The sequence below is a fragment of the Semicossyphus pulcher genome, unplaced genomic scaffold (assembly GCF_022749685.1).
Source record: "Semicossyphus pulcher isolate SPU_LCO1_2020_fin unplaced genomic scaffold, fSemPul1.0.p SCAF_14, whole genome shotgun sequence".
Lineage (NCBI taxonomy): Eukaryota > Metazoa > Chordata > Actinopteri > Labriformes > Labridae > Semicossyphus > Semicossyphus pulcher.
The window spans coordinates 8116240-8142617 of NW_027211648.1; the positions used below are offsets into that span (position 1 = coordinate 8116240).

Below are 26378 nucleotides of genomic sequence, written 5' to 3' on the forward strand. Positions count from 1 at the left end.
CAGATATTCAGGTCATTTGCTTAAATTTAAGTACAAATAAAACTATGTTAAACTTTCATTTTTTTAATTAAAATTAGAAATCCTGTGTTTATAACTTACCAAAGTAAAAGTAAAAAAGTATCTGCGTGCACATGTGAGCCTACTTATGTAATTGAGCATCATAGTCCCTGCCTGTGTTATATTATACATTTACATGATTTCCTCTGTTGTTTTACTTTACCATCAGAACTGTAATGTTTAAACTGGATGCGGGGAAGCTTATTTTCTATTTAGTTTTTATGCTGTTACTTTGTCCACACCATGAAGATGCTTCATACTAAATAATAATGTTTAAAAGCTCGATCAACAAAGAAATTACTAACTGCAACTGGTAACATATTCTTTATCCCATCTATTTATAATCACTAAGCAGCATATATACAAAGTAACATGCTTACTACATTAAACAATGTAATTATAAGGACATTTTAAGTGTTTTAAATCCATTTGTTATCTTATATCATGTTTAAATACAGACATCCTGTTAATGTTGTTAAGAACTGCATCAATGAATACTTTGTAATATAGTGTGTTATATTCATTTATTTTACTCTTTTGTGTACTAAGATTATTTTTGCATTTGACATGTTTGTGAAGTACAACAATAAAGTAATGAACAATTAGCTATATGTGTAGATACATCTTTATGAATCCTTAAAGTGAAATGCACACTAATGTTTAAAAAATGTCTCTTGGAATATAAATATGTTCAACTACTCAGTCAGTCCACAGACAACCTGTCTGTAAATCTGTCTCCCTGCGGCCCCGCAAATACATCTCGCTATATTAACCCCCCTCCTCGTTTCATGACACCGTCCCTGCCCCCACCTCCAGCCGGCTGCACCTGTCACCTGCGGGCCTCTGCCTACATTCAGGATCAATTTACATAACCTCATTTAGCAGTTCACAAATCAGAGCCATTAAGAGCTGCTAACAGGAACCAAGGGTTCTAATTTAGCTTGCCTTTCACAGTGGGAAAATTGTTCAGTTCAGGCCTACAAATAAAGATTCAGGTCTTGGCTTTGATTGTTGATTGTGATGGTAAATGTACAGATGATTAGAACAGATTTCCCCCCTCTGTATTGATTTCCTGCCAAAACACAGCAGGCACTGGTCCTACTGGGGAGCCACTGAGAGGTGAGCGTGCATGGAGTTGCTGCAGACACTGAAATGTTCATATATTATATTTAAGTTAAAATTGTAAAACTGCACGGGCTCTTTTAATTAAATGTGGGGTTTTTATCAATGCTTTAAAGTGTATATTATACCAGAAAAAGACATTTTATTATTTTTAATTAAAATATTTAAACGAATATAAGAATTGAATCAATTAGGGGTTACATGAATAATGCAATATTATTTATTTACAGTAACTTTGCACTGTGCAATCTTTGATTTTTCTATGCACACAGACACTATCCCTCAACTGGCAGCCATACAATCATTTGAAGCATATTCTGGAGACTTTTATTTACATTTGTGTGGCACTGTGACAGCAGCAAAACCAATTCAGCGAGCCGTGAATAGCTGAAGTCAAGAGCTGAAAAATTATTTTCAATCTGCATTCAATTTGGCAAAGATGGGGCTCATAGAATAAAGAGGCTGATTCAAATTCCCACTCGTTCACCACTAAACTTGGTGGTGCAGCATTGTGAACGTGTGCTTTTTAGGGGCCATTTTTTTTGGGGGGGGGGAGCATGTTTTAATTAATCAAACAAATCAGCGCTCTTCTCACTGCCGTTCCAGACGCATATGTTTGCACTTCAGCCTGTAGGATGAGGAGGACGCTCTGCATGAGATGCATCCAGCCGCCGCCTACAGATTTTGTCTACTGCTGGTGCAAAAATGTGATTGCATAACATCAGTCATCAGCAGATAAGAGCTGCAGCAACAGAAGGCCCAAAGAGATGGCAAGGTTTATAGAACGACCCAGACGCACGCATGGACTGTATAAAAGCTCTAAGGGTCAAGTCACACAGAAAAATGAAAATGTTTATGCGGTGTGATTCAGTAGAGTGGATCTGTCCAGCTCGGGTCCGGCTCGATTTTTTAGTCGTTTCACTTGAGAATAATTTATTACAAGTGTGCAGAGCAGGTCCATGTGGGGGTTGGGATTTAGCAGAATGGTGCTTGAAAATGCTATAGCAACCAACAAGAGGTTGTGGGCCTTTGGTGAAAGCAACTCTGATTGTGTAAAAAAAAAAAAAAGAGATAAGATAGCATACTGATCATGATGGTGGAGCATGACATTTTAACACAACACTTGGTTAAACAGCAGAGAGTCCGGGGCTTTTATTTTGTTGAATAATTTTGCTTGCTTATTTAAGTTTGAACAAATGGTGACTGTACACGTAAGAGCACAATAAATGATAATACAACGTCAAACAAGCGACAAACAATAAAATGATCCAAATTAAACTACAGTTAGACACACAAATATGCAAACACTACAAAATAAAGTACCTAAACAAAACTGAGAGAAAAAGAGGTCAACTTCTCGCCTCAGGGGTCATACAGATCTCACATCCTCATTACAGTTAGATGAAACAGTGGCAGCATCAATCTGCTGCAATGGGAGGTTTTTTATATTATCCAAAAGGGATTTTTAAAAAATAATAAATAATAATAAAGCAGTCTGAAACAAATGAGGGTGAATATAAGTGAGGTGCAAACTGCTTTTAATGATAAAAAACGTGTTTAAGATGGACTAAAGCAAGCAAGCAAGTAAATTAAGACAGTTTAGCAGATTAAAGCCTTCCGAAAACATATTTTGCTCCAAAAACTCCCAAACAGAGTGAGATTTAATGCTAAAAAAGGGGACTTGGACCCCAGCCAGTGTCTTGTCCATCACTGTTTAAAAAAAAAAAAAAAGCACAGAGGTGGGACAACAGTTGTTGTTGTGTGGCCTAGACGAATTACTTTTAATGAACATGTAATTAATGGAAATAGACTCGACGGTTTCAAAGCAAACAACGATTCTAATTGATTTGCATTTCCCTTTTTTCCGATTCTCTTTGTCCGGCGTCTCTATTGATTACCCTCCTCTGTGTGTATCGCTCCGCATGTGTTTTCCTTCATTAACAGATAACGGGTTCCTGACTACTCCCATCCCCGGGTTTAATGTCGCTTAATGTCTACTTTGTTCCTGTGTCATGTCGGAGGGCAGCGGGGATAATGAGAGAGTGGGTGGGCCGTGATTGGGCCGCAGTAAAGGCAATGGTGTTTAGGACTCCGGCTGCAAAGGGGATCAGTGGAGAGGTTAGAAAAGCAGAACCTTTAGACACAGCATGTGGCCGAGTGAGTCCGATTCACTTTCACTTACACTGCTGCTTTCTGCTAAACTGCCATTTTACTATCAACACGTGACTCCCCTTTATTGAACTGCCTGTCAGTCTTACAACCAGGAGATTTAAAAAAAAAAAAAAATCTTTTATTTAGGGACAGCAGACATCGAGACAAAGACAGCTTTATTGCAGCTGCAGTCCTCTGGTTTTTAAACATTTTTAGAACTAAATACCTCTTTGTATGGAAGCCCGTTTCTGCCACTTGGATTTAAAAAAGGGCCTGTAAGTCAGTATATTGAGATACTAAGTCAAAATATTGAGATACTCAGTCCTTATATTGAGATACTAAGTCATTCTTTTGAGATACTAAGTCAAAATATTAAGAAACTAAGTCATTGTATTGAGATGCAAAGTCATTATATTGAGATACTAAGTCATTATATTGAGTTACTAAGTCAAAATATTGAGATACTAAGTCATTATATTGAAATACTAAGTCATTATATTGAGATACTCAGTCAAAATATTAAGATACTAAGTCATTATATTGAAATACAAAGTCATTATATTGAGATACTAAGTCAAAATATTAAGAAACTAAGTCATTGTATTGAGATGCAAAGTCATTATATTTCGATACTAAGTCATTATATTGAGTTACTATGTCAAAATATTAAGATACTAAGTCATTATATTGAGATACTAAGTCATTATATTGAGATACAAAGTCATTATATTGAGATAGTCAAAATATTAAGATACTAAGTCAAAATATTAAGATACTAAGTCATTATATTGAGATATGAAGTCATTATATTGAGATACTAAGTCATTATATTGAGTTACTAAGTGAAAATATTGAGTATCTCAATAAGTATCCCAATAAAATGACTTACAGGACCTTTTTTTCAAGTGGCAGAAACGGGCTTCCATACCTTGGAGAGATACCTCGAAGTGTGAAATATAATATGTTAGGGAGAGACCAGAGGTAAAATAAAACAGAAATTGATAAGGTTTGCTTGGATAAAATGTCATTACAGGGTCTTTACATCCCTGAGATGATCATGATAAACCGAGCAGTGAACAGAAGTGTGCAGCACATATCTTCTCTATGAGGGATTAGGATTTAAGCCCTTATTCTGTCGATTTCCGTTCATTTAGCCTGTAAATTGACCAAGTAAGAAATCACATATCCTACAGAGCAATTCAGCAACCGGAACACCATACAGTGACAATTGGCCTAAAAAGAGAAACTAGCGCGTTGTGCTCAGAATTGCATGTTAGCTAATTGTTAATTTAAGCGGCTCGCGGTGGCTAATTATGTCGGCACAGCCAAGCCATTTGCATGATGGACCAGCCACCTGCCTGAAGGCGCTGCCAGGGCAAACTATGTAATTACCGAACAGCAGTGGGGCAATTTTTGACTGTCGCCCCTTTTGTGTCACATGAATTCCTCGTAATGACATATTTCATTAGGGGGGCAAATATCACCCCCTCCTCCGCGCTGCCGAACAAAACGCGCGAGTCTCAACAGGTCCTAATATACAGGACCTATTTACATCCACCTCCACCCTGTGTTTGTGTTAACCCGCAGTTATGTTGAGTTAAATGCGCGAGCTGCCTTTTCTCAGCTCGGCTCGTATACGTTTGGCTCGGGTTTAAAATGGACCAGGCCTATTCTGGAAGTGATTGCTGCCTGAACTCATTAAGCTGTCAAATGTCCGCCCTTTGGGATCCTGATTGCTTATTGTAGCAACATTCAAGGAATTTTTTTTTTCAGGCTGCAAAGAGACGGACCCCACTATTCAGGCACACTGAAGACTGGACTGTGTGGGGGCTGCCGGATTTAGGACGTTTTATAAGCCTATAGGGTTTATATTATGTTTTATTATATATATTTATTCAAGCAATAACTCAAATTAAACACCATGTAGAATAAGCCCATAGACGTGCAGGTGCAATTATTTTATTATTTCATTTATGTCATGCACCTTCTGTCTAAAAAGACGTGAAATTTTTATATTATTTATCTATTTTAAATAGTTAACAGTATAGTAGACTATATAATGTTCTTTATTGGTGGTTTTAAAGTGTAAAAAAAAAGACTCCATTATATTTACTGAACAAATTTTACTTAAAGTATTAAAAGTAAAAGTACTCATAATACACAGTAATAATAATTGGATCATAATTGCTGAGGCTACAATATTTACAATGTTTAATATTGTTGTTGGTCAAAGTGGAGCTCATTCATGTAGTTTTGGGTAGTTTGATTCGTAGTGAAACAATATATAAGCTATTATCAGAGAGTTGTGTGCTTAAAGACTTTATATTTATAGATTAACAACTAAAAAAAGCTGCCAAAAAAGTTAAATATGGTAAAGTAAACCAGAAGGATGGAAACAAAGTATAAGTACAAGTAGCCTACTAACAAATAATAAACTTGTCAAGGTCTTTTCCTCTAAAAAAAAAAAAAAAAGAAAAAGTATTATATATTTTCTACATCTGAAGCGTCCTCCTGTGTATACATGCAGATCTATGTAAATCAACTTCCGGCCATGTAAACGCTTAAAGCCTTGGACCATTTAACCCTTCAATGACTGGAGCAGATCCTCCTGCAGGCCCGCAGAGCAGCAGCGGGACCCGGTCTGAGTTAACCGGGTTAGTGCAGGCTCGCTGCCTTCCAAAGGACTCCTGCTGCTACTGTACACACACACACACACACACACACACACATGACAACGCAGCTTCAGTCTGGTCGCCTTTAATTGGCATGTTTAACGGGCGCACACAGACGCGGGCACATTCAAGCACGCGCGCTCACAAACGCACTGGAATCTTGAGTTGCTATCCTTGTGAGGACATTCAGCGTAATCAAGCAGCTGATAAAGTAACGTTTCCAACTGTACTCTACATTTATATTTGAATCACAGCTGACCATCTGTAGAAAGAATTTTAGGAGGATGAATCCAGAAATCCAGCAGAGTAAATAAGTGAGATTCTGCCTCAGTTTGGAGCCAGAAAGTTTGCAAATGAATAGAAAATTATTTGGATAAACACTTAAAGTGTATTTGAACGACAGGAAGTCACTTTGGGACACTCACATATAAACTGCATCCAGACCATGTATGCTCAGAGCTGGCTTGCTGCTGGTTTGTGGTTAAAATAAGCTTTTAAAGGAGCTTAAAACAGATGAAAGTTATTTATGGAGGCGATACTAATGTTTGCTTCCATTAAAGCCATTATGGCTGGTATGAGGTGGAAGCCATTCTGTTTATATGGAGAGAAAGCTAGCATGGAATGGGCTAGTGGGATATATAGAGAAACTAATAGACCACTGGTGATGGTTTGAGCAGAATACGTTTTTGCTTGTGAGTACATTTATGGGAAAATATTCATACAAGAAAAGTTGAAAGAAAATGTGGCTTTTGATGTTTGAACTGAATCAAAACTTGTTGGTGCATGTGTGTGAATCAGCATTATGTTGTCATATACTCTTCATTCACTAGAGCTTTACTGCAAATACAGGATCTGTCTCAGTGTCAGAGTGGAATAACAATTTGTCTGGAGAATTTTGTTGAGGACATTTTTTTTAGTTAACCTGCTAACTTGATGAAACATTCATTTTTACCAGAGCAGATTTCATTTTAAGGACCAATGGGTTCTATTGAACCAATGACTTGCAGGCTCCTGCTGCCTGATTCTTGTCCTAAAACAAGTAACGTAGTAAGAGCTAAAGCTTATAGAGCAACAATAACTGTCACCCTCATTCTACTCTGATTCCAATCCTAATTTTATTTATATATTTTAATTTGTATGATAACCTTAATTTGAAGTGTAAGACATGGGTCATTTAAGGACACAACAGAACAACAACAGCCACAACTGAATGATGACAATGTTAGCACATGTATTAGCTTAGCTTCTATCAATATAATTGAAATCTAAAAATTGAAATAAAAAAGTCTGTTGTCTGTTGAAAAGCAATTGTTCTGTTATTGTTGATGATTTTTGGAAATATCTTAGTAGGGCAAACAGTCCTCTTCAGCATCATATTCTACACAACTCCATATCACGCTATAAGTTCTAAGCCACGCCCACTTTTAGTCATCTATAAAATGTTTAGGCTTTGATTTGAATCCCTCCCCTAACTAATCACCCTTCACATGATCTGTTTTACTCAGAAATATGTCGTACAGTTAAAGGTTTAGACACTCTCTAGCTTCTGTTTCACTGTAACTTCTACTCTATGCAGACGACACTCTCCTTTAACCCTGATTCTCTGCCTGGCCTTCAAAACAGGTGCAAACTACAGCCAGGGGCATTGTTAGCTGAATGACCAGCCTTATATGACTTATGTTGTTCCTCCTATCACGATAAAAGTCACTTGACAATTGTAACTATAACCCCGAAGAGCGCCTGAATTTGTTCTTTTATACACTCTCAAAAGCCAAATGGGGCTACGTTAAAGGACAACCTAAAAGGTTGGAAAAATGTCCTTCAAAGTTGTGAGCGGGGCGCTGGTTTAGCTCAGTGGTTAAAGTGCACGGCCCAGGTACAGAGGCGCAGCTCTCGACGCAGTTGCACCGGGTTCAACTCCAACCCTCGGCCCTTTGCTGCATGTCATCCCCACTCTCTATTCCCTCATTTACGACTCTGTGCTATGTAAACGCTCTCCCATGAGGTCACGAGGGGTTACAAAAATCATGTTTGTTACTTTGGAATAAGGAATATCAATCCATGAAAATTAGGGGTTTACTTAAAAATAATCAAGGGCAGGTACGGTTGTTAGGAACAGTTGAATCATACAATTCACATATAATTAATTAATGTTTTAACATTTCTATACTATGGTGATTATATTAACAATTTTCATTAACAGCTGTATTTACACAACAAAAGTTCTCGGAAGAAAATATTTCCTTTTATTTTCTTGTCAGATGTCTGAGCAGTCGTGTAAATATTTGATTTTGGCAACATTTTATACGGTTAATTCAATATTTTGTTTTTCAGTTTACTTAACTTTTGTTTGACATCAAACAGATGATCGATAAAAGACGAGAAACTTTCTGTAAAATAAGTATAAGTTTGTTTCCTCACAGATTTTAAATGTTATTTTAATTGAACTCTTCACACGTCTCATCTGTGCTCACTTTACAACTTTTTGGCCTCAGCCCTTCTTCAGGTAAAACTGATATAACACCATTTGTTGTTATGTCTCCTAGAATTGAGTTTATTCTGCATGTTTGTTTATCTTTTTATTTTTTACTTTATTATGTAGTTTAAGTTAAGAAGTTTTGGATTTTCCTGCAACCTGCACAGATAAAAAAAAAAAGTTAAAACAGTTAATAATATTTTAGGCAGCAATGATGGTAATATATACAATTCAAGTTTTGGGGGGATTTTGTGCTATTCTATCAAACAAGCATTGTGTCAACATCTATCTGAAAGCTGCAAGTACAACCCCAGCAGCAGTCACTCTTCCTAAAGTGTCCTTGAGCAAGACGTTTAAATCCTGCTCCCCAGCATCATTCAGTGAAAGGCCTGTCATGTCAAACTGACGAACACATCCATTTACAAGTTTTCTGCCTTCTTTGGGGAGCTAAACATGAAGTCCATTGTTAAATGCTGAATTGAGAAATCTTGTGATTTGTGCCGTTTTTTCGCCCCGGCAGTGTTATTAACATGAAGATAAATTGCAGCCAGTCCCAGAGACGTTTTCTTGAAAAGAAACAAAACCAAATGAACACCGAAGATGTATAAAATGTGCTTTGTTCATCAGAGGGAGGGAGAGAGAAAAGGCTCCACTCAGCCCGCTCTGAATGCTGCATTTCATGCCTGCAACAATTATGCTGAAAGGTCAAGTATTACAGCATCTTGTGCTCTGCTTTGCATGCAAAGTATTCCAGTTCACAAATGACCCTCGTTTGCGCTCTTTGAACAATGGCTTGAAGCAGCAGATAAACGCAGGACAATTAAAGATTTTTGCTGCTAGCTGACAATAACATTTACCAAAGGGGGTGATTGCGGTTGCTGTGTAATTGTCCTATTTGTAATGCACATGAATGCTCAGGCCTGCTGCAGGGAAATGTTTAGGAACTTAAGAAAGAGGAGAGAGAGGCTGTGAGGCTTTACAAGAAGAAAAACTATTATTTCTATAATCTCTTAATAACGTTATTAGAAGACTTTAAATGTCTACAGAGTTTCTGCTAATGGTCAAAAATGTGTCACACTCCATATGATCTATAATGTAACACATTTTACTAAACATTAACTTCTTTGAGCGGATTTATATTTACATCTATTTCAGTACCGTGGACAGCACCAAGTCCGCCTCGTGCATCTGCAACAGTCAGCTGTTTTTTTTAGGCTACCTTTGAAATTAACTGCTTTCCTGTTTCATGTTGTTCTTTTGTCTTAATGCGGATGTATAAAAGTTGCTACTCAATGCAATAACATCACATGCTAAACATTTGAAATAAGCGTTCACTTTAAATCAATAAACGACGTCGTTTTTTTTGTTTTATGTAATATTTGACTTTAATTATGTATTTTTTCCTTAATTATTTTTATAGTTTATTCTCTAATGCATCATTTAAGTTTCATTTAAGTTTAGTCATAACGATGTCCTCGAGTTTGAGACGTGTGACTCTTATTGTGGAGGGAGCAAATATTCGAGCGAGTCCATATAAACAGCAGCAGGGCTCTCATGAACGTGACACTGAGCCACTGAGTGAAATATACTGACATGAAAATAAAACCCGGAAACAGACCTAAAGTTTATCTTTGTGTTCATAAAAAATGCACCTTTAAAATGACAGACGATTTAATGTTATTGGTTGAAACTGACGGTTTTTTTAAGTGCATGTTGTAAAATTCGCCAGGTAGAAATTTGATTTCATTTTTAAAAACAGAATAATTTGCTTTGCTTTCACTTGCGGAAGAAACTCTAAAGATTTAAATCGACTCTTACTCGATCATCGTCTCGCGTAACTGAATACAGTCTTAATTTTATCCTCTTAAACTTTAAATCCAATCACGCGCCGCGGACGCGTACAAAACAAGAATCCTGGATGCCACATATCACCATAAAGTGAAAGTGAATTTAAACAGGCGAATAAAATTCAACAGCTAGTCGCTAACTCAAATATGATTACCTTGAGATTAGGGACTAATTGCTTGGGGTTGATGGAGACCAGCCCACCATAAAGCCAGGAGGACTTGGGGAGTTGCTCTGTGGGTTTCTACAAAAGAGAGCGATGAGAGCACACACGCTTCCAACAAGTCATTCTCAACAGCTACAAGCTGCACACAAAGACCACACACCGCGCCAAAGACATGGTAATGTAATCCCAAAGTTCTCACTTCTCTGCCGAACAAAACCAGCGCCGCGAAATACCTAATAGAAGATAGTTTCTGATGCTGCTTAGATTCACTTTAAAGTCTCCAAAGGGGCTTTTCTGGTGGGCTGCCTGGTGGCCTCAAACTGGTGGAATACACAAAGATTAGAGAAAAGGCGAATATGGAGGTTTAGCTTGTGAGAAAAACGGGTTCTCTTAACAATATTTGTGAGCAAAAAAACACTTTTTGAAAGTTAAACTGTGAGTATCGCCTGAAATGATTCACTCGAGCTGCCCATTCGCTGATAAAGTCAACCAAAAAGTGCTGCTGAGTCCGTGACACAGCCATTAGGCTACACCAAACCTCTGAGGATTTTCCATATATTAGGATACCCAAATGCAAAGGTTGCATTAACAATGAAACGAAATGACCAGATAACACAGCAATTAAAATATAATTGGCTGAAAAATGCATGTAAATGTAAATGCCAGCAATCTGACGGGATAATGAGCCAAAGGCTCTGTGAAATTCACTGATCCCATAAAGACGGCCTTCAGCTGGGGAGCAGGAGTCAGGCGCGAGGGCTGCTGCAGCTCTGAGCCATCATACTGTGCCTTTAGTCAGCAAACACTAAATATAAGCTATGTGTAAATACATTTTTTGTATCTTAAAATGGAGGCATTTCGGTAACATATGTGGGGAAATAATCGACCACGTATGATATTGTTAGACGATGACGTAACCGCTAATTTTCCAGCCTGAATCAGAGTTAAAAGCTAAAAAACAAGTGTCTTGTGAAATTTAGAATAAAAAAGGCAGGGTCACTGAGGCCAAAGCAAACAGCTCAAATGTTTACAAAATCTGCTTAAGTATAATATTTATGAATAGCCTAATAAAACAGCAAATAACTATCCAGTAGTCTTTAAAACCATGGCGCATCAATAGGTGAAATTAAGCTAGGTGTAGCCTAGCTAAGCAGAGTTGTATTTAGCCTAGCTATGCCTGTTATAATATAGCATAATAATATAATCAAAAAGGCCTTTTATCAAATAATTTCATTGTCATATAAATTCAGTTAAAAATTAATTGTGTATGATACGGTCCGAAAACATTTTAAATTAGCCTTAAGCTACAGAAACAACACTGCATTGAAAACAACTTATTTCAGCCGTAAACGGAAATCACCTGTCGTTCCCTCCGTCGCTTAGCAACCACAGTTAACCGTTAATACTTGTAGCGGCGCCATTAGGCGGCGGGAGAATAGCTCCTAATGATTATTATAGCTTTTATTTACACTGTCTACACCTGAGGAGAGCCGTTTAAAAAGCATGGCGGAGAATCAAACAGCCTTCGTGTTTAAAATGCAGCTGAATGCTAACGAAATATGTTGACCGAGTCTCGTGCAGGTTTGTTATTGACACCGGGCACATTCAGCCTTTCGCAGCTTCCTTTCACTTCCCTGATTGATTATTGATAAAGCAGCTGATAGCCGCGCGCCCACAGTTCGCCTCGTGAGTTATTTGAGAAGAAAACACGGCGCTGTTTGGTCAGGGATTTCGTCGATAAGCTTTTCTATGCGCAGCGTTTGTGTCTGATGTTTGGAGCAGAGAGACCTCACCTTTCTGACTCACACAGTGAGCATGCAGAAACACTCACACACACACACACCATACACACACACACACACACAAAGAAAAGAACAAACTGCACAGAAAGGCTCTGTTTACTCTGCAGCCTCTAACGATAAGCCTGACCGCTGTGTGATTTGTCACAGTATAAAACAGGAAGAAAAATGGCGTGAACAATTAATTTTAAAATGATTTTCAAATACTCGGGATTTTTTTTTTTTTTCAAAATAAAAGCCCGAGTATTGATTACGTGTTTCGTCCTGTGAGTTGTTCCAAAATAAACCCATTTGGCAACATAGAGACGTTTGTGCAATAATTAATCAGCAATAAAGATTTAACTTCCTTAAAAAAAACAAAAAACTATAGGCCTAAAATAAAACGAGCAAATTGGCGAATAATAATAATACTCATTAAATAATAGTTCTACTCCTACTAGCCTACTACTAATATTAATAACAATAATAAACTAATGTCCATATTATTATTAAATAATAATAATAATAATTTAATGATTTAAAGCCTATATTTCCTCCACTTAACTCCGCATATGTTGAAATATTTCACAATAAAAAGCTTAACTTTCGTGTTTCCATAATTTATTAATAGGACTGTTTTGTAGTAAGTCAAATATCTATATAAGTTACAAAGAAATAAAACGTACAAATACCAATAAAACGACAACAACCCGGCAAATAGCGTCAAAAACTTTGTACAACAGATAGCTAAAATTCAAACCTCTTACAGAAATATACAAGCTAGATCTACGGCTTACATTAAATTCTATTATAAATCAGAGTCAGGTGTTATTTGTGTGTTTGTGGGGGTGTAACAGCACTCATACAGGCCTACAGCAGTTTTTTTTTATGTCTTCACCTTTCCCCCAACTAATCCGGCCTATATGACTGCTGATTCTTCTTTTGTCTCAATATAATTTACATAAATAATCCAAAGACTTTCACATCCGCAGTTTGTTGTCAAAAATGTTTTTCTCTCTCCTTCCAGATTAGTCACACTTCCTCCAAAAAAAAAAGTGAAAATTCAAGCAGAGATGCGCCGGTTTCTCTCGGCTCTTGTTCAAACGCACATTTACAGGAAAACTTCTCGAGTCTCGACAGAAAAAAATGTCTTTTTCTCTTTAAATAGAAGAATTGGTTTTAAATGATACCCGGCGCTTCTTGTCACCACGTCCGGCCGTATAACAGGGCTGAACACTGCAGGGCCGAGCCGTACTCTGCGCCGGGGGAGTTGAGGTGAGACAGGCCGGCCACTTGGCTCTGCAGGGACGGCGGACTGGAGGAGTGCGGCGCCAGATCCGGAGAGTGACCCGTGCTTCCCACCTGCTGGCTCTGATGCTGCGCGAGCCCGGACGCGTTGTTGGACATGATCATGACGTTGCCCGCCTGCTGGTGGTGGCTCTGCGCGGATGATGTGGGCGTGTGGCCGCTGCCCTGGCACGGCTTCCCGTCCTTCACCAGCACCGGCACGGCCACCCTCCGCGGGGACTGCTGTTGCTGCTGCTGCTGCGCGCACGAGCCGCTGTCCTGCATCTGCTGCTGGGACACTTTGTCTTTGGCCTGCCGCTTCATCTTGTACCGGTGATTCTGGAACCAGATCTTCACCTGGGTCGGGGTGAGGTGGATCATACTCGCCAGGTGTTCCCTCTCCGGCGCGGACAGGTATTTCTGCTGCTTGAAGCGTCGCTCCAGCTCGTAGACCTGCGCCTGGGAGAACAGCACGCGCCTCTTTCTCCTCGGGGTGCTGGACAGGGAGCCCATGCCTTTACCCACGTCTGCCAGGGAGCTGAGGCTGCCCATGCTGCCCATGTTCATGCCCGAGGAAGAGCCCATGAAGCGAGAAACTGAGGGGGAAAAAAACATTGAATTAATGCAACGAATTGACTGATTTTACGCACAAAACATGCAGAAATAATTCCTTTTCTGAACATTTGTTTAAAATCTGAAATTAGCCAACTTTTTTTGTGGAGCTAGAATGTAATTGATCTTTACTTTAATGTTATTCCAACCCTGATAATTATTTTTTATAGCTACTTTTTACAGGCAGCAGTAAAAATGCATCACAAAGAGGCCAGAACATGACGCGTTATGAAGTACATTTAAATGTATTAGCAAACTGTCATTATCATCTAAATCTCTGAGCACAGTCTCAGCAATGACTCGGGACTGACGGCACATTTTTTATTTTAATAACGCGATAAAAAAATCAAATGATCTGAAATGAAAGCACAAAGCTAAAATGGGATTTCAGCACGAATGCTTCCTGTGAGACTTTTTCCTGATGTTTGACGCCGTGAATAAAACGCGTGATTTTGGCTTCATCCTTTCCACAACTACTTATAAAATGTACACTTATAGGGGATGAAATCTAAACTGGAGGGCTTTGGAGAGTGCCCACTTTAGCGCACAAACAAGCACAGGTAACAGAAGCGGCACAAACCCACGAGGCATGCCAACGAAACATTTCAGCGCTGCGTGAACTCATAGCTGGACTCGAACAGGTGCATGTTACTCACTGGTGGAGAAGCGCGGGTCCGGGTTGGCTCCGTACCAGCCGGTGGCCGTGGTGCTGCCCCTCATGCCGTCCTGGTAAGACGGCAGGTCGCCCATGTTGCCCAGGTTGCCGTTGCAGTAGCCCCCCATGGCCGTGTGTGACAGCTGGGAGACACCTGCAGCCGTCATGTGGTACGCCGCAGACACAGTCCCGTTATGGCCCATGTGGTGCTGCTGCATCGCCGCCTGAGAGACCTGCGGCTGCCGGTACGAAGTGAGAGGTGCCCCCAAGTTGTTATTCTCCATACTTACTTTCTTATAGCTCTCCTCGAGGGGACTCAAGATATCGGAAACAGAAAAAGGAGTCGTATGCTTAGGGCTCATCGACATTGTTCTGGGACTGGAGAGGGAGAAATTAGAAGGCAAGGCAATCTCTCCTTCTCTTTTTTTTTTTTTTTTTTTTGGCCAAAGCCCCTCTCTGGTTCCTGTTGTCTCAACGTCGATCCTGGTAGATGAACACGTAAGGAGAGCCGCCTCAAGTCCGCCTTAATTGGATTGAGTGGGAGCTGGGTGCTGGCTTTGGTTTGTTTTAGCTGGGTGCCAGGTTTAAGGCTACCATCAGAGGCGGGGCATCCGCAACAATACCAAACAGCTCGAGCCTCCTTTCGCCGCGCGTAATTTCACTTCCAAGACATGCGCTCCCCTCCCACTAACAATAACATAAGCGCTGTACATGATGAGCAGAGATGTGCGTCCCGACTGGCTGCACGCGCTGGTTGGAGTTTGTTGCTGGTGGCTGATAAACACACTGCTGCTGCACCTTGGGACTGCACTGACCACAATGCACTTTATTAACTGTAGTGATGTTTACGAGGGCCTCTTGATGAAAGGAGGCCTATATGGACTTGAGAGTTGGAGAAGCACTCCTCAGTTGAACTACTGACTTTTAATGGCCACGAGAGGCCTCCAGTGATTGCAGGATTGTTTGTGTTATGCCTTATCGTACTCAGACATGCAAAAGTGCACTTGCGGGGAGGGGAATTGACTGATACTGATAAGTAAATAAATACACATCCGCGCGTTAAGTGGCTGCGTAAATCATTAACCCCCCTCGTTTCTTTTCTATTTTTTTCTTTTGATATCATTGGACGAAAGCACCTGAATTCACATGCACACGCTCGTCTTAAAATGGCACACACACAAATAAACACAAAATAGAGTCGGTGGCAGGAGAGGCTCTCATGTGAAGTTAACAAGTACTCTCCTGCAACACGACGCCAGGTAGCCCTCACTCAGTAGCGTCTTGGCTAATGCGCAAGGAGCCACAACAGTTTAACTCAATCATAGCTCATTGCTGAAATTCTACAAAGCAGCAGAAGAATGATTTTAGGTTCCATCCAACCAGCTCTGAAGGCAAGGAAGTATGCCCTGTGCCTTCTTTACGCACCAAAGTCCACTTTTACGCGCGGATTTTTGGTGACTTTTTCTGCGATTTTCAGCCCAAAATATGTTTTTTTTTAACCAAAAGTGTGTAAATCACTTTGAATATGTTGTAAAGCTTTATTTAAAATTTCAATATTAACAGTAGTATTAGTATTGGAATTAATATTATATTGGAAGTACTCCCACCAGTACTTTTTAAAAGATGTGCACAAGCTGATTTAATGTAACATCAAAAGCAGATGATCTCACGTGTTTGTCAATATTTTAAAATAAAGCAACAGTATTTAGAACACGTCATTATGTGGCTACTAATGTATCCTTGCTGCTGCCTGTTAGATAAGAAAAAAAAAGATTTTCAAACGACGTGAAGAATTGAAATGAATACCTTCTAACTGACACAATCTATGGACAGAATCACACCGGGGCTGAAACTGTGACTAGTGTGAAAAACAATAAAGCAGATTGTATTAATAAAGGCTGCTTTTGTTAAGGTCTCGCCGGGAGGTCTAAGTCAGTCTTGTAGCAGCAGAAGGAGAATAAATCTGTACCTGCAGGTTGAGCCGATATTTCCTTTTACAGGAAGTAAAGAAACACAGCGTCTTCTGCTGGCAGACACAATACACATGTCACGTTTCGCTGTGTTTTTCTGGCCTCATTTCTATAATAAAACTGTGGATAACTTTAATAGTTTTGTTTTTTACCCGATGACGCACCCTCAGCAACAAGCTGTCAAAGTCTCTGCAGCTGTGTGAATGTGTGCAGTAATGTGCCATCCCTGCACTGACATGCAGATCACCGTCAGTTTGTCACGGGGATCATCAGCCACAGTTGTGTGTTTTACAGGACTGTGGCTGCAGATTTCACGGCTGTCTGCAGGTTACAGCAAAATTACCACGTGCATTATTTTGCAAAGCTGCATGAAGGTACCCTGGTGCGATTTAAAAACCCCAGACTTTACGCACCACAACAATCCATATCCTCATTGCCTTTCAATAAACTATAATGAACCGATAATATCATATAGTCCAAGCCTAAATATTACAGTTAAATACGTTCTTTGGATGATATTCGAGGCGCAGGCTACATAATCGCAGGCAATTAAAATTACGGCATGTCTCTGCATAAGCTAAAACTTGCGTATGCCTTCCTTAATTATACGAAATTTCACGAGACATTCTTAATCATCTAAATCAGCACCTTCTTACTGTTCTGGCACGCGGCTGTTATGGCCAATTAGCGCTAATTAGTCCAAATGTTCAGACTAATTCGTCAGAATAATGAGGACACTTTGAAGTGGCGGCTATGAGGCTGCCGCGCTTTTGTTCGCAGGCTGCAGGTTTCTGTTTATGAACTGATTGGTCAGTGATCTTATCCAGAGGGAGGGAAAGTAAGCGCCTGCAATCAAAAGTAGAAAGGAAGTTATTTGTTATTATTTCAGATCAATTCCATTTTTTTTCGTGTTATAAACGCAACACATTTCACTGCTCTGATATGCTCCCCCACATGAAAATGTTATGCAGAGAGAGCTACAGAGATGTTTAGGCTTCGTACAAAAGTATCATTAAATAAAAAAGGTATTTTAAAACATCTGAGCATGACGTAAATAAATGTCACGTTAAACACCACAAAGAGTGAAGGTGAGGTAAACAGGTGTAGATGCAAACATCGGCACACTTTCCTCCACTGCACACATCTCCAAGGGTATATAACTTATCTAATTATACATGTAGCTTAATTAATTTACATTTGGGCAAATTACATTAATAAAACAACATAACATTTTTTCCATTTAAAAACAAACCTTATTGAATTTTAATCATCAAATTCTGACAGTAATAATTTCTGCTTCTTGCTCTGACTGTAATGGCTCCCGGAGGATTTTTTTTTCCCTCGAAACTTTTTTTGTTTACCCTTTTATCCAGGATATGGGCTACATGAAAAAAACACACACTCACTAGGCGGTAACATGAGAAAAACACTGATACTGATAAACAAATATCAGCACAAAGTTGAAATAAAATCGGACTAATTAAAGGGCAAGTGACTTCTGCAACTCAACCCAAATACTGACGTATGACGCCACACCAAACATCATTACGTCACTACGCTCGGCCATCTTTCTGCGTCTAATAAGCAGCAGCAGAGCAGAATAGCGGTGGGACATTCAAGGTGGTGTTCTCACCCACCAGTAAAGTGCGACCCCTGGTGGCTCACTGTCTCTCTGCAGCCGCGCGGTGAGGTCACGTTTACTACAGGAGAGGAGAGTGATGATAGCGTGTGTTTGTGCGCCATCTAGTGGAGGCTTGGTAGTAAACGTTACAGACCATTTCACAAACAAGTCATTAGTAATGTGGGAAAGATGTCAGCGTGGTAACACATCTGATTGTGCAGAGTAAGTAAAGCTTTAAGATAAACGTGGTGCTGCTTTAGGTTGAACATTTCCCTCTGAAACATGGCGACATACACGTGTAAAGAAAAGGGAAATACTTGAGTGCAACTTAAGGTCTCTGTATTTATTAAAGTACAGTAGTTTAGTAAATGTATGTAGTTACTCTGCAGCACTGCAGTGACCTACTTCTGAAAGTTTACTATCCTGCTGTCTTCACAATTATGTTTTGTGGCCAGTATGTGAAAAGTTAAACACACATAAAACACCAGTACAAGTACATTCAGGAACTTTAACTTCAGATTTAAACGATTTGGTAGCTTTACGTTCAGTCTGACCTTTGACCTTTTAAAAAAATACATTTAAAACTTTTTTTCTTGGACTTTTGTGCCTGTATTTGAGAGAGAGGACACTGGATAGTGTTGGAGACAGGGGGAGAGAGACTGGGGGATGGCACGCGGCAACGGGCCGAGGGTTCGAGTTGAACCCGGGGCTGCTGCATGGAGGACTGTAGCCTGTGAACCTGAGCCGCATGATTTAACCACTGAGCTTCATAACAAAAGCTCAAGTACCAAAAAACTGTCAGTTAAAATAATTAGAATTAAAGATGTTTGTCCTTTTGATACACGTTTAAAAGTTCCATATAAAGCTTTGATATGTAGCTTTAAAGTTGACTCCTTTTAACCAGGGATCTACTTTTTAAACTTTAAGCCTCATAACACTCAAGATGCTACCCTCATTTATGAGCATCGGTTTAGTATGTCCAAATATGTTTCTACATCCACAAACATGTAAAGTTATTTAAGTAAACTTTACGTAACTTTAATTAAATGTTAAATACAAGCTGACTCCTGCAGCAGAAAGGTGTGTTTCCTGACAGCCAGTTAGAGCCATTGTTTGGTGGCTGATCACATATTTATAGATACTACTACTACTCATGTCTTAATGTAAGTTGTACAATGGCTAACAAAGATGTTAGAGTGATGTCACCAGGCTTTCATCTCTTGGACTTTGAGGCTGAAGTCATTTAAGAGAAGTCCAGTGTTCGATCAGCACAAGGATTTTGTGCAGCAGCTGTTTGTGCAGCAGGAGGGCGACCTGTCCACGGATATGGCTGACCCCTGGGGGGGACGGTTGAGAGGGGCTCCTCCAGTGAAGCACTGAGGCTTCACTCACCTCCACCTGCTGCTCTCAGCAATGTCATCGTTTGGATATCATTATTTGACTTCGGTTTTGATCATGCTGACAAACTGTTGGCTGTCATTCTGTGTGTTATGTTGTAACCAACTCAAAACAACAGGACAGCCTGCTGAGGACAGGCGGAATAAAACTACAAAGGGCAGCAGCGCAAAGAAAGTAGTGCTGTCAAACAGTGCATGGTGAAACCAAACTCTATTTCCTCCGTCCTCTCTGTCTGTGCGGCCTTTTTCTGGTGTGACTGAAAATGCAAAAAGTACATCACAGAGAGGCCGAGGTTAGTTAAGTCCAAACTAGGGGTACTCATACTTTACTTGAGTATCTCAACTCACATCACATTTTATCCACTGGAGAGGCAGTGGAGACTTTGGTGTATATACTGAGAAGTTACAGCAGGCTAACTGCAACATAATAAGTGAGCAGGATGCCTGTTTGGGTTGACATCCCAGCCCCCTAAAGCACCTGGAAGCTGCAGTAGTTCTTCAAATACCAAACAACAGCTGGCTAACGTAACTAGGATTAAAGATGTTTTTGTCCTTTAGATAAACTTTTTTCTAAAACTTTGATGTGCAACAGAAAAGTTGAACTAAATTAATAAAAATATGCAATTTTCAGTTTCCATAAAAACCTGAACCTCTTCACCCCCGGGCCTCGAGCTCAGGCCCATGGTCGACTGAACAGAGTGCTGTACATCTCCTCGACTACAAGGTCGATATGAACAAGCTTGGTATCAATATAAAGATAACTCTTTAGACATTTCTACAGAGTTGTAACAATCACAGTATAGAAGTCACTGGGTCAGAGTTTAAATAATTAAAATATTTTATTTCCGCCTAACAAAACTTTACACTTGTAGAGTGATGATCTCCTTTGACATGATGCAGCTGCTCATACAGACGTATAGAAATCCATAGAACAACATCTGAACAGGTTTGACACCATCTGTGCCATTTGAGATTTCTCAGATACCAAACTGTAACTTATCTAACGAGCTTTACACGAGCTTCTTCTGATTGAAATGGTGTCTATGTGTGAACATATACACACACGCAGGCCGGCCCCCGTGTGTGCGGGGGACCTCGGGATGAAGAGGTTAATCAAGGATAAAAGTTTTACTCAGTCTGAAGTTCTTGAATATTTACTTCTATGACAACTTGTCAGATGTTAAGATTGCACTGTTTGCACAACAGAAACAAGCTTTAAAGAAATCTGTCCAATAAAAAGATTTTAAGGCCGATATTTAGGAAAACTTTTGTGTTTAAAATATCTTAAAGCAGAAATCTTGCTGCATGATCTGAGCTAAAATGACGAGCTAAAATTAAACGTTATCTGTATCAAGTTACTGCAACTCCTCCTGTGGCCTGGTTTATATGGACCTTATAACTTCCCTAACAGGGGCCCCGGGGCCCAGAGAGACAGCGCAGTGAGTAAAACTAAAGGATGGGCCGGCTAATACCAGCCCATCCTTTTCAGACAATTCCTGTGAGCAACTTAAAAAACCAATGGCAACCTCTAAAAGCCTGTCTTTGTCACCCTTAAACCCCGAGATGCTCTAAAACACCATTGTGCAGTTAAAGCTCATAAATTTGTCGCAGGGGCTGATTAAACATCACGGGAATTGAAACACTAAAGATTTTGTCTCGGTCCCCTTTTGGACGCGGGACAATGGTGCATTCAGGGGCAGACACGCAGACAAAAAGGGTGTTTAAGGGGAGAAGCAGCGAGCTGAGGGGTGCGGACAGTCCCCTCCATATGTGATACAAGGTGGCCCCGGCGCGGGGGACAAAGGGCCAGGTGACAGGGACGATGGGCTGCAGGGTCACAGGACGAGCAAACAACATTACAGGGGGCGTGGAGGCCGGAGACCCCCCCCTGTCCCCTTAGGGCTGATGAAATACTGACATGATTTTAAACGCTGAAGCAGATTTGTCATGATATTTAGACGAGGGAGGACATGAGGGGAACACTTTTTGCAGCTTTTTCTCTGAATCTGAGCTTATTAAAGGCGGTTACATTTGGAGGATTGTTTTTAAAAGCTGCCTGAGTGCACAAATTAAACTTAATAAATCAATAAAACTCTTTTTTCCTGCTAATTTCCGGCTCTTAAAGGCATCTCTCCCCTTACAAACACCTGCTCAGTGATGCACCTTTATTTAAACTCCACAAATACCAAATCTACGGCACACAAACCAGGATTTCCACATTAAGCCTGAGCGTCATTTTAGTCGCTCCAGAATGACAAAAGTTAATTGTATAAAAGTGAAAAGCAGCCCAGACGACCGCAGGGAGCCACAGAGAGAGAGAGAGAGAGGGAGAGAGGCTGTAATGTTTACTGGCTATTCTCATGCTTAAGCAAAGCCAGGCCTTTCAGAGGACATGTTTGCTCAGCTTTTCGGTGCATAATTAGTTTTTTAACATTAGAAAAGCCTCCGAGGCCCCCGCCCTGACCCGCTGCAGATTTTAGATTCTACAAATTATATAAAGTCAAAGCAACATGTTAGGATTTTAACACAAATGGACCTAGAGTCTGTTTTTATGCATTTAGAAGAAACTTCTAAGCGTCAAGATTTGTTTGATTTCACAAAGTTTTAAACTTTTTTTGGGCTTCATTTGAACACAAAAACACACCATGTTATCATCCAAAATATGAGAAACTTTTATTAATAATTTCGTTCACAAAAAGAAACATTTTAAACAGTTAAAACCTTCAAAGAAAGTCTCCTTAAAGACAACAAATAACATTCCTTCAGTCACTCAGGCTCTGCTGCTGCCTCTTCTATCTCCACCTAATGCCTACAGTACCTTCTTCATTTATACAAACATGTTGCTTAAACAGCGTCACGTGCAAACACGTTATCTCACAGGATAATTCAAAGTCTACAGGCTGCAGCAGTGAGCCCAGAAACACGATCAGCATCTTAAAAAAGTCCAAAATACACGCAATAATTTCAAAATAAAATGTGCAAAATATAGAAACTCTAAATGTTTAAGTTGCTCGGAACATTCAGAAAACATTTGATGTAGTTCTAAATGAGTTTGTGCACAGGCACGAGGCCTTCACTTGTAAGAGTTAAAGTGGACCGAGTCGCTCCAAAAGTCTCTCCACGCGAGCCTGGGGGCTGACGCGGAGGGAAAGTGCTGCTGGTACCGGGGAGGAAGAGGGACGGCCGCCTGGTGATGCTGCAGGGCCGGGTAGGCTAAAGGGAACGGAACCGCGTGTGAAGGAGCCAACGGTTTCTCTGTGTCCAGTAAGCAGGTGTGAAAAGGTTTCCCATCCCGGACCAGGATCGGGACCACGACACGGCGCAGCAAAGGAGGAGGCTGCGGGATCTCCAGGTCCTCCGCCCTGCCTCTCTTCATCTTGTAGCGGTGGTTCTGGAACCAGATCTTGACCTGGGTCGGGGTCAGGCTGAGGAGCCGGGCCAGCTGCTCCCTCTCCGGGCCGGACAGGTAGCGCTGCTGCCGGAAGCGCCGCTCCAGCTCCAGAGTCTGCGCCTTGGAGAAGAGGACCCGGCGCTTCTTGCTCTTCTTGTTCCGGTCCGGGTCCGAGTCCGGGGGCGAGTCATCCGGTTTGGTGGAGTCCGGGGAGGCCTCGAGACTGCCTTCATCGGAAGCTGCAGGAATAAAGATGGAGGGTGGTCAATATTCAGATAGAAATAATGTGATGTTATCATTTTATTTTGCTCTAAAATAATTTCAAAATAAAGCTTTCAGAAAATATTCTTCGCTTATATCTCGATAAATAAACACATTAACTTTTTTTTGCGTAATTCTAGAATATACAAAGTATTATATTTTGTCAATTTAAAGTCTATTACATGTTTTTACACATTTAGATCATACTGTTAAAAAATAAAAGGTTAAAGAAAAAGGTTTCAATAAATAAATAAAGGTCAAATAAACGTTAGATCAAAAATGTTTTTTAAAGTTTCAAAATAAAAGTACAAGCTACAAAAATAAAAGTACTTCTAGGATACAGCAGATGGTTTAGTGACACATTCATGCATTTCATTCATCAAATTCAGCATCATCAGCATGTATACTCACATGTGCACGCAGGGCTCCGCTCGTAGCAGTCCATCCAGGAGGTGTAGGGCGAGCTGGCGGAGCAGGAGGAGGAGGAGGAGTAGACCGGGGAGGACCGCGGCGCTGCCTCCGCATCCTGCTCCGGCAGGTCCAGGATGCTCCGGACGGAAAAACTGAACTTGGTCGGTGCAGCCATCGCAATCCGCGCGCGTGCAATCCGGGTTTGTTTAGCGTAAATAAAAAAACACACAAACAAGTAAATCTCTCCAAAGAGCAGGAACATCCACTTTACGCGCAGTCCAAACAGCGATGTGTGCGCTCAGTGTTTACACAAACAGCACTCCAAACACAAACGCTGCTCCGCTTTTTAAAGCCTCCTTCTCCGCGGAGCACCTGAAAGGATGGAGTGCTGTCACCCAATGACGGTAGGTGAGGAGTGAGAGAGAGCGAGAGGGAGAGAGAGAGCACGTCAACAAAGAGCGAAGGAAACACTCGTCATCATTACAGATTCGTCCCGTATCGTCGGACTGAGGAGCAGATAATAGTGATTGTTGGAGCTGAATCACGTCTTGGGTGGCAACTGACAACACAGCCCGTCCCATCATCAGCCCCCCACCTCCCTCCCCCTTCTCCCTCCAACTCCCCCCTCCTCCAGCCCAAACAACGTGTCCAACATTTGCATACAAAGTGAGCAATTAGCGTGATGCCACCGCGAGTTGGTTTAACTAATGCGTCCATTAGAGGCGCATTAATTGCGGGCGTGAGAAGTTTTGACGTTTATGAGGCTGCAGGACTCAGATGCGCATCTCCTGCGACATATCCGCGCAATGTGCGACAGGAAGTGCTTTCTCTGGATGATTTATGATACTTCACGTCATGACAAATGTTAGAAACGGTGAACTTAACGTGAACAAAATATCTCATCTTTTTTGTTTGTTTTCTTGCTGCTGTGATATTTTTCATGTTTAAAAAGTTTTAAAAGAAAATCTGCAAATAAGCAAAATGTCATCTTTCTTTTTCAGTGTAGTGGTTTATGGTCATGTTTCACTTCATGGTAAATAAAATATTATATATATATAATTTTCTGTCTGACTTATAGTAAAGAAGTAGATACTTTCAAATGCACTATGATGTTATAAGCTGATGTTCCAGTTTGTTAATGTATGTAACAGTATTCATGTTTTTATGTCTGTCTCTGCTTTACATGTTTTAGTAACATTATAACAATGCAGCACAACGTGGTATCATTCAGTCCATATATTTATTCACATCATTATCTTATGTTTTGTTGCATTTCGTGTATTGTGATCCTCTGTGTTGCACGATATTATCGGCATGTTATGGGTATCTGCAGATTGCGTGAAAATGACATATCAGCATCGACAGATGTGTCATTTTTCTGCCGATATTTTCCGCCGATAAAACACTTTAATTCTGCTTAACTCGATGATTCCCTAAAAAAGTTTGTTGAATATTACAGTTTTGTTTGAAAGAAAATGTTACATACAAAATAAATATGGCATTTTGTACATAACCTAAATTTTTAAGACGTTTTCTTATCTTGCACAGTGAATGTGTCTATTTTAAAAAGCACTGTATGATGTTATTTCTGCATCTGCCAGTGGGCTGCTACAATAAGAATAGGCATGATATCAGTTCCACTACAGGGGAGACTTGATGTTCTCTGCAATGAGGTAGGAAAAACATGTGCCAAGATATCGGCATCAAAAAGGGTTGGAAAATATCGGCATATCAGATATTGGTAAAAAAAAATCCTATATCGTGCATCCCTAACTTTGTTATTTAAATTTTAGGCTTTGGTTTGTAAGTTTGTTTGGATGACTGGAAACATGTGTGTAGGCACATTCACATCATGTTCCTGAACGCAAACTGTCCCTGTGAAATAAACTAAAAATCTGTTTAACACTTTAACTCCTCAAGAGATCCATAAGTGGAGGCTGGTGTATAAATAAAAAAAGATAATAAAACACGACAATCATAAATGACATTAAAGTAAAACCCAGTTGAAATTATACCAAATAAAAACTCATTTTTCTTTTCCTCCTGTTTAGTGTTTGTTTTTAATTGTCTCGCACTTATTGTTACCACACTTTTACACATCTTCATGGTAAAAGTTACAATTGTACTTCTACTTGTACTGAATTGTAATATTTTGTGTCTGTAAATGTTAAATAAAAAGGTTAAAATGTTACAAAAATAATAAAAAGTGATTTCGTCGGCAGATTAATCGCGCAGTAAAGACTTTTTCATGCCTTCACTTCACCTCCACACATGAAGAATTGGAGCAGTGACTGATGACTGCTGACAAGATATTATTAATTGGTGATCAAGATAAATTATTGATCATTCATCAAGCTTCACGCACAGAAGATAGAAGGACACGGCGTCTTCTTCCTTATTAACTTTATTAGAATAAAATCCTGGTGCTCAGATGTTCCGGTGACTCTCAGTTTAAATTGACGCCTGCAGCCTGATGCCCGTTCCTCCTCCTCACATATAAAACGCA

General features: G+C 40.1%; 2 protein-coding genes across 2 annotated transcripts; both read right to left on the bottom strand.

Moving 5' to 3' along the window:
• Positions 1-12894: 12894 nt before the first annotated feature.
• On the bottom strand, positions 12895-15459 carry nkx2.1 (NK2 homeobox 1). The gene is made up of 2 exons (XM_069661951.1): positions 14823-15459; positions 12895-14150 (listed from the first exon to the last, which is right to left on the bottom strand). The coding sequence occupies exons 1-2, from the start codon at positions 15187-15189 to the stop codon at positions 13471-13473; spliced, it is 1047 nt and encodes a 348-aa protein (XP_069518052.1). The 5' UTR covers positions 15190-15459; the 3' UTR covers positions 12895-13470.
• A 7423-nt stretch (positions 15460-22882) lies between these two features.
• nkx2.9 (NK2 transcription factor related, locus 9 (Drosophila)) lies at positions 22883-24047 on the bottom strand. The gene is made up of 2 exons (XM_069662499.1): positions 23873-24047; positions 22883-23439 (listed from the first exon to the last, which is right to left on the bottom strand). The coding sequence occupies exons 1-2, from the start codon at positions 24045-24047 to the stop codon at positions 22883-22885; spliced, it is 732 nt and encodes a 243-aa protein (XP_069518600.1).
• Positions 24048-26378: the final 2331 nt, after the last annotated feature.